We start from the raw sequence: 10,153 nt of genomic DNA, 5'->3' as shown, positions 1-10,153 counted from the left end.
TTAATGTATTTAAGCTAAATCTTTCTATAATGCTCAATTATTATAGCCCATTGTTAACTATTAAATAAATATATGTAATTTATACATATTTTCACACATACTGTCATTTCATATTCCGTCATTATTATTGAACTTATTTAATATAATAATTATTAAATGTAATAAAAAGAAATCCATTATTTTTCCATTCAATTCCATTCAAAAATAATGAATTTCTTTTTACTACACTTAATATTTCACCTTATAGTATTCACCTATTTTAATTTAATAAATTTTTAATAAATTATATCGAAAGCGATACCCCTTTCCTCTTAATCATTTTCTTGATTAGTGACATCTATCATTTCGATAAATTAAAAGTTGCCACTTTGTCAATCAACCTAATATTATTTTAACTTTCATGTTTCATGACTATTATGTTAACATCGAGTCAATATTAATTAAATTAAGCTTCAATTATTATTATATATATAGAAGAGGCTCCGTAAATTTCGGACTCATTTTCGTCATTTCTAACTAAATATAACATTGTGTCCTAATTCAAATTTGTCCGTGCTACTTCACGCTAGCTCAGCGTCCTCCAAGACGTAACAATGGACAAATTTAAGACGGCAAAGCGGCTAGATATACTTATCGAGCGATTAAATATTGATTGGTTAGATCTATAAGTAATAATCAATTATACTCATTTGCTCGGCGAGGCTAGCCGTTTTGTCAACTTGAATGCTCGCAATGTATTGCGATTCTATGCTCTAAAATCTCAGAGTAGTCTTTATGAGGATGATATCCCATGTAGTGGATCGTGCGTAAGCGGATTCGCGTATCGCCAATCATATAGCGTTTTCAGCCCAACCGAGTTTGCATTAACTTGAATTGAAGTAATGGTATTTCGTGCTCTCCTGTTGATAGAGCGTGTAATATCAACCAATAGCGAAGCATTTTCTAACCCAAGTTCAAGTTGGTGCAAACCCGGTTGGGCCGAAAACGCTAATAAAATTTGCGAAATTTGCAACCAGATCTAAGAGAATGATTCTGTGATTGGCGATACGCGAATTCGCTTACGAATGATCCGCTGCATGGGACATCACTCTGAGGCACATATGCCGTATTGCGTATTGTGTAACCAATTAGTAATCAATAAAACACAAAACCACAATAGCGGACCGCTTCTGATTAATTACGCGATAATATTGATGTTTGAAAACTGGCCAATCATAGCTATTCCTCTGAAGAATAGAATGATTGTGATTGACCAGTTTCATAACATCACATGTTATAACTTCGGCGTAAAGGTGCCATTTTATGCTGACGTTTGACGCTTATTTTTGGTGTCAAAAGACGTGACCATGCTGCTTGATGCCTAACGTCAAAGAAGAATTGAATTTGTCTATCTATTATGACCGCAGCACAGACTCTTGCATAATGCATAGTGCATAAGGGAATCAGTCAATGAAAATTCTTCTTTTCCATGAAATGAGAGGAAAAGAAAGATTCTAATTAATTGATTCGCTTATGCACTATGCATTATGCAAAAATCTATACTGTGGCCTTTAGCGTCGTCACTGGATTTGTGTTTATCTCAATTCTCGAGTTGTATTATTTCGATTAATCTCGATTCAAAATAAAAAATAGACTTTGATGTACGTAATTAATTTTTACAAATTTTATATCTTCTAAATTTTGCGATCTTCAATAATATCATACAAACCAAATAATATATTTCAAAAATACATATGTTATAATCTCAATTTTATCAGGAAAGATTATAATTAGCTAAAATATGAAATAACAATACTAACAAATTAAAAATAATTTAGAAATATTTGTAGCATTAAATTTAATATTTATTTTTCAGGATTAATCCCTCAATCTCATACAAACGTGCGGATTGTGTGAAATAATTTGCGAACAAACAAATACCGCGAATCATGCTTATTTAAAAGATTACACACAATACATAATTGAACCTGATACATTATATTTTTATCTTATATTAGGTAAATTAACTCCTATAATTGTTATATATAATATTAAAAGATAGACGTTTTATTATTTAATATATATTTTTATTTATTACATGTTATTATTTAATATCTTACAGATAATGGAATGACTATAATAAAAGCAGAGTACCAAGAATAAACAAAAAAAAAATAGTAACAATGCAATCACATAAGAAAAATATATAGATAATAAACTTGATAATTATATCAAAATAATGAAAACTTTTTTTATTATTTCTAATGTATTTAAGCTTTGTATTTAGATTTTGTTACGTCCATATATTATCTGAATATTATCTGAACAAAATTCTTGTGAGAAATGAAGAAATTCAGATGAAGACTTAAAAGGAAAACTTAATCATGATGAAGAAACTCTCATTTAAGAAGTCCAGTTACGAGAACCTTTTTGAAATTATAAACTCCATTACCACTACGCAACATAAAAATTACAAAAAATTTATTTTGCAAGAAGTAGCAAATACTTTAAATGGGGAAAATTACAACCAATATAGCTAAAATAAAATTTAAAAGCTTACATATATATACCAATGAATAATTAGATCAGAAACTAGCATCAGTGAATCTGCTCAAAAAAACAATGGAAACAAATGGCCTCATTACGACTTATAGAATTTTTATGAGATTCTTGCTTGTTGAAAATGTAAGAATTATATATTTTATTGTATATAAATGTCAAAAATATTATTATATTCGATACAATCTGTAATGATAATTTTAATATTTATAGCATCATGAGTAATATTGATTTTGAATGTTGAAAGCATTGAATCAAATATGTATTGATTGAACATAAAATATATTCTCTACTGTACAAATATTAAAACTATAAGTATAAAAGAACATTACCAATTTTCTATACTATTAATGAATATTAGAACAGTAATGTAACTTATTGTTCATAATATTTTTTTATAGTGGACTTTGCAAGAAAAGAAAAAAGAGTAATTCTGCCAAGGCAATAAAATTGCAAACGCATTGTGCAATGATAATGATATATTAATCTTTCGCCTAATTCCAGATGAAATCAATGCGTTTTTGTCAATATAGGGTGCCAGCTGTGAGAATTGGCTTTCGCAAACGGCGAAAGATAATGAAAAAGTTTTTAGATATAATATACAATGCTTTGGACGCACATGCATAATTTTTATTTATTATATTATATATTGTTTTGTTTACATTATATGTTGTTTTTCAATGTTATTATAAATACACTGAATTTATAAATTAAAGTTTATAATATTAACATTGATCAAATTACTATGGTATTTGAGGATCTCTAATTGCTATTATATATTATCGCTTCAAAAAAGAAGTTGTCGTTCAAAATTCGACGCTGTAAATCCTTTTCATGGATTTCAGTTGTTGTTGGCAACAATTATGATCACGTGATCCTTTAGACGCTAAAAAACGAACGGCGCATGAAAAGGACTCTTAAAGCATACCATAATTGTAGGCGCCGCTTTATAGAATTCCACTGAGAACTTGTTTTAAAGTAGCGAATTTGTGAGTAGTACACGTTTTACATCGCCGTATTTCGTGATTTTGACAGATTTCCTAACCTCAATAGTCATTAACTTTTAAAATTTAATATCTCTGTTCGGCATAGAGTGCCGAACACTTTTTGGTAATTATACAGTTTAGTATAATTATCTTAAAAATCATTAAAATTAGGTTTATTCAATGCGTTTTTGCATGAAATGAAAGAATCTGGCAAAAAAAAGCATCACTCTGCCCTGTGATCGGAGGTATTACAGTTGATAACTATTGAGGAAATCTGTCAGAGACAAAATGAAGGTAATTCTTTAGAAGAGCTATCTTCAATTTCGATGAAATTAGACTCATTCGATGCATTTTTACGTAAAATGAAAGAATCTAGTAGCCCAAGACTGTTCTGCAAAGCGAGATATTGAGCATTAAAGTTGACTAAAGTATTACTACGTAACGCGATTATTAATCTGTCATGACAATGGAGTGTATAGATTAGTGCTTATTGGTTCATGACGACTACGCTGCTCCGAACAAAAATAAAAATAACACATTCTAACTCGCTTGGGGCCTAACAACTAGAAGTTGCAACCTAGACAGTAAAAAGACCGCTCTAAAAAGACTTCTCATACTCCACTGTCTTCATGGGTTAGAAATATTCCAAATGAACCTGTCTAGGCTGCAACTTCTAAGCGATTAGGCCCCAAAGCTTGTGTTTAGATTCCCATTCTCCGGATGTTCTCCGGATGTCATGTCTTATTTAACGTTCGATATATAACAAGGACAGTGATACCTGGGTGGTATTCTAGATAAGAATCTATACTTAACCTAGTGGGTAGGATGTTTTTCTTTTGTTCGTGGCAGTGTGGTCGCCTTGAACCAATAAGCACTCTATACACTCCACTGTCTACACAACAGATTAATAATCTGTCAACAGATTAAACAGATGAAACAGAATAAAGTGTTACACAGTAACACTTTAGTCAACTTTAATCAACTTTAACGCTCAATATCTCGGCTCATAGGGCAGCGCTTTTTTTGCCAGATTCTTTTGTTTCGATCAAAAACGCGTCGAATAAACCTAATTTCACCGAAATCGAAGTTCTTCTGAAGAATTATCCTCATTTTGCCTCTGTAATAGATTTCTTAATCTTAATAGTTATTAACTTTAACGCTTAATATTGAGGATCTTTCAGAAATCAGGGCTTTTTTTTACCAGATTCTTTTATTTCATGCATCGAATAAGTTTAATTATATTGATTTTTGAGGTGATTATGCTAAATTGTACAATTACCCTTTTTTCTTTATTTTTACTCAAAAACTCATTGATTTAATGTATTTTTAACAAAATTTAAGGTTCAAAATTGATCAGGTTCTTCTTAACCTTATATGCCGCAGAATCTGGCTTGAAAAATTGAGTCTTTGGAAATATAAGATGTTCAAAAAGTATATCTTGCTTTGTCAAGACTTCCTCAGTATAGCTGAGCCTTTCATTGACAGTAACATCTTGAATCAGCTGAAATGTAATTATGCACATGAAATTGATTCAAAACGTAAATTGAGCCAGACAAAGGACCTCAAAAAGTTTATCAGATTACTGGAAAAACGAAATATTATGAGTTACAGTAATATAGAGCCATTATGGTATATATCAAAAAGATATATTCACAAGTCTGATTTAGAAAGCAAATTGCAAGGTTATGAAAGCTGGCTGGAGACTGTGTCATCATTACCTTTATGTAATATATATCAAAGTGAAGGTAAATATTTTTTAAATTAATGTTTTTGATATTTTAGAATTTAAAAAATATTTATAAGATAACAAAACAGTTATAGGAGTTTCGTTAAATATACAACATTATGCAAAGTTAATTTGAGAATTCTTAAATAATATAGTTAAGAATAAGATCATGTAAATAAGTATAAAAATTATAAACTTCAAAAACATGCAATTTTACTAATATTCTTAGAGCAACATGATTTCTCTTTATTATATAGTGAAACTTTCATAACTTCTACTACACGAGGCTGTGAGAAGTTAGAGATTCACTCCATTCATACATTAGGGGCGGAGCATTAAAAAGAAATAGTATATATTACATATAGTGAGAACGTTTGCACAGATGCCAATGCAACATAATCTATTTTAAGAGGATGCTAAAGCCATCTGTATTGTCCACATTTTCACTCGGTGAAAAATATCTGAATTGGATTTATGGATTGCAAAATTGTTATTATAGAATTAAAGTAGTACACACAAACCTCAAGTACACAGGACTTCAGCTGCATTGGATTTTATGAGAAAATCGAAAAAAAGTTAAAAAATTCACTTTTGGCTCGTAGAGCTGTCACCTCAGGTATATTTGCTTGATGTAAGAGTTTTAGAGGCCTGTTCTACAATAGAGATGTAAGAGGTAAACCATAAGGAATTAACTAATCATAGTCGATTATTCTTCTCACACTTAACTGTGATTGGCCAATTTCTTACAGCTTACGACTTGCGACTCTAGAACAGGCAATAGAATCCATATCTTAAAAATAAGCATGCAACTGAAGTCACATTACTGGAACAAATGATACCGAGTTTGTAGAATTAAGATTGAAAATCTAGAAGAAAAGTTTTTTCACTAAGAGGAAAATACGTGAAAATACCTATACGGATTCTTTGCGAAGATTAGGAATGTCAACAAAGCGGAAATTCCGTAGCAGTAGGTCTTGCAATAGATGATGGTATATGTTAGTTAAGGACAGATATATGCGATTAAAACAGAACGATATATAATAAAGATAATCGGTTTAGCAACCCCTTAAGTGTTAAGGAACTTGATCGATTGATAGTACAGACTTTTTTAATTCCAAATGAAAATTTATTTTAATTTCAATAATAGAGATGACATCTTTGATTCATTTCTTGCATTATATTAAATATGGGAAAAAGTTCGTGACGTTTTTTAGATGTAACGGGAAAAACGCCACGAACTTTTTCCCACACCTAATATAATATATATCGTTCTGTTTTACTCAAACGCATAGTTGGAGTAAAGCAGGGAGCACAGACTCTTGCATAATGCAACACATAAGACATAAGAAAATGAAATCAAAGTGCTTTATTTCCTTCCTTTTAATAAAAGTAAAAGTAAAATAAAAGACTCTGGTTGGTTGATTTTCTTATGCCTCATATTCTATGCGTTATGTATAAATCTGTGCTTCCTGCTTAAGGGTATATTCACACAACTTGTATAACCACATAAATGTATGCATAAAGAAAATTATTCAATCGCATTTTTCTTATAAAGACATAAATAAAATGTGATAGGATAATTTTCTTTATGCATGCGTTTATGCGGCTATGCAAGTTTGTATGGATATACTCTAAGACGAAGAGCATACTCTTATATATCGCATAACATGTAATGTTTAAGAAATTCCAACCAATCAGAGTTCTTTATTTCATGGGAAGAAAAGAAATGAAGAACGATTAGTATATTTTCTTATATATTACGTGTTATATGTTATGCAAGAATTTGTGCTCCCCGCTTAAGACAGAATAATATATATTATATATTATATAATATAATGTAAGAAATAAATTAAAGATGTGAATCTTAGTTCTACAAACTCGATATCGTTCATTCCAGTAATATGACTTCATCTGCACGCTTATTTTTAAGATATAGATTCTTATATCAAACAAATATACCTGAGATGACAGCTGTACGAGCCAAAAGTAAGTGAATTTTTTAATTTTTTTTCAATTTTCTCATGAAATCCAGTAAGATCCTATTTATGTGTACTTTAATTTATGTAACACTTTGCAATCTAATCCATAAATCCAATTTGGAGATTTTTCACCGAATGGAAATGATAGTAAAACAGGCAGCTTTGGCTCCTTTTAACACTGAAAATTTTTATACATCACAAAAAAATTTTTATACGTCACATGATGGAAGGATTACATGGTGTGTTCAGTTTATAAGCGTCTCTCTCTCTAAAATTAACACTCTATCGTTTTTCTACTTCTCGTTCCATAAGGCCTATAACCACAATATAAGTATATACACGAGCGTCGGCACCTTTGATGTAGTGGGTCCCAAGTCTCTCGCCGCCATGTTGTGAGTTGGAAAGGCGCTTTTATAAATTCGAGTTTTTATAAAACTACAAAATGATTTTCTAAAAAAAAAACATAATTTGGTTGTGTCATGAAAATTGCTTATAGTGAGTATATTTGAGTATATTTTTAAATCAGAATTATATAATAATATAATGTTAACGAATTCATTATATAAAAATATTCACAATAATAATAATAATATTATTAAACAATAATAAGTAAATTAAAAATAATAATTGATTAAATACTATATGAAAATTATAATTGAATAATTATGTATGAAAAAGTAATATATGGCATGAAAATTGTAATTAAATGTGAAGTTGTAATTGAATATATACATACGCACGCACGCACGCACGCACACACATGCATACTTTATAAGAGAATACTTTATTGTATACAAATATAGCAGTCTACATAATATAGCGTTTCCGAAAAAATTTGATTTAATTTTTTTAATAAAATTTAATTTTATTAACACTTTGTCATACTTTTCTCTTACAAATTAAAAAAAAATTAAGCTTTGTACGAACGACGTATCATGGTTCTCAGCCGTAATACTCATGTTTGGCCCGTGTTTCCTTACTATGAGGATTACACAATATTGTAGGCGAAAAGGATAAGTATATTTTATGGAAAGAAAATACAGTTAAGCTAACCTAATCTAACCTAATCTAACCTAATCTAACTTGCAATTTCAACTTACTGAAGGCAGCCATATTCCTAATTGGAAATCAACGCATGCGCACTAAAAATTGGGACACATAAAAAGTTCAGTGTCCATACTGTACGTATTTATATTGTGCTACAACTATAAAACGTAAACATGGAACAGTATTCATAATCCGTTTTTATTTTAAAAACATTTTAAATATAATATCTTAAGATGTTAATACAGTCCTACGGATTTACTTATGACATCTTAGATTGACATCTTAAGACAGTCGTAGGATCTGAGCACAAGAATTGATGCAACTGATGAATTGAGCAAAGAATAATATTTATTTAGAGACTTAAGTTGTAGACGTAAATAATGCACAAGCTTCGGCATATGACTATTTGCCGTCTCTTTTAGGGCTGCCGTAGACAAAATTTCTGTAACAATAACCTTAAGACGTAAACTTAAGCCGATGAATCAATCAGGATGCTTTAGATCTACGTACTCTAACAGAAATACAAATAGCAGTAAATTTATTCATAAGGTGAGTTTCAACCAGTTAAATTTATTTTTTTGTGAGATTAAAGATTTATTGTTATTTCCATTTCTGTTAGATTACGTAATCTAAAACAATATCTTGATTGATTCATCGGCTTAAGTTTACATTTTACGCATACTGTTACGAAATTTTGTTGAAGGGCAGTCCTTAGAGACATGGTAATAAGTTGTACGTCATACGTGAAAGCTTGTGCGTTATTTACGTCTACAACTTAAGTTTAAGTAAATATTACAACAATTCTTGTGCTCAGACCCTTAAATGTAATAGCATTTTCTCTTGGCTGCACTATCGCTCATCAGTGCAACACTCAGACAGTGTAGCGTATTTCTTTGGCTATAGTGCAAATTGTATGCACGAAGTGCATACCAACTTCATGACGCGAAACAAATCGATATTCATAGTCGATTCTTACATTTAAGAATGTCTTAAATCAATCTTAAGATATTGTAAGTCAATCCGAGGATTGTAGATACATCTTAAGACATTATATTTAAGATAGTTTTAAAATAAAAACAGACTATGAATGCCGCCCCATGTTTCGCAGTTGGTAAACTGCGTACTTAGAGACGATGCAAAGTAAGCGTGGTTTGGCCAAACTTGGGAGCACACTATGGCTGTGATTCGATTCACGCTCACACGCTTAAAAATTATTTCATTGTTGTTTATCAAACAACAAGGAAGACAAGCGATGCTCATGAGCGTGTCAGCATGAATTGGACTACGGCTGTAATCTTTCCACCATGCTACGTCATGTATGTATATGAAAGAAGAAATGAAATTATAGAGTACTAAAGTTAGGAAAGTTTCACTGCAGATACATTAAAATAACTTGATAATACATTGAAATAGTTATAAAATAATTTGATAAGCATTAATAAATTATATCTGTCTACAACAGTTTTAATATCATTACTAGCATCAGAATTTATTTGCTCAGAATATGCAGAATATGCAGAATATGCAGAATATGCATGCAATTCTATGTTATCTCAATTGTTAATAGAAAACTCAACTAAACCATTCAGTAATAGTTCACAAACATTATATTGTAATTCTGAGCAAAAGGAACAATATAATCTTTATAAAAGAAGAAAATTACAAGAAGCAGGTATTTTTAAAATCTTGAATTATAATTTTTTTTTTCTTTATTCGTAATGTGTTTATATGGCCTAATATATCAAACAATCGAAAAAGAAACCTGATAAATTTTTTATCACACTCTGTGTGCATGTATATACAGCGTGCGCGTCCATACACACAACAAAAGTATAAACATATATATATATATATATATGTTTATAAACGACCACGTA

General features: G+C 30.2%; 1 protein-coding gene across 1 annotated transcript in view; it reads left to right on the top strand.

Moving 5' to 3' along the window:
- The first annotated feature begins 4,879 nt into the window (after positions 1–4,879).
- LOC108687578 overlaps positions 4,880–10,153 on the top strand; it is a 6,541-nt gene continuing 1,267 nt past the window's right edge. Inside the window, exons 1-3 of the mRNA XM_018193430.1 lie at positions 4,880–5,269; positions 9,739–9,888; positions 10,081–10,106. Of these exons, the coding sequence (XP_018048919.1) occupies positions 4,945–5,269; positions 9,739–9,888; positions 10,081–10,106 (501 nt within the window). The 5' untranslated portion in view covers positions 4,880–4,944. The remainder of the gene's footprint in view (positions 5,270–9,738; positions 9,889–10,080; positions 10,107–10,153) is intronic.

This window comes from Atta colombica, unplaced genomic scaffold, assembly GCF_001594045.1.
Source record: "Atta colombica isolate Treedump-2 unplaced genomic scaffold, Acol1.0 scaffold21, whole genome shotgun sequence".
Lineage (NCBI taxonomy): Eukaryota > Metazoa > Arthropoda > Insecta > Hymenoptera > Formicidae > Atta > Atta colombica.
Note: the sequence above shows the minus strand (reverse complement) of the source record. Positions and strands in the feature narration are given on the sequence as shown.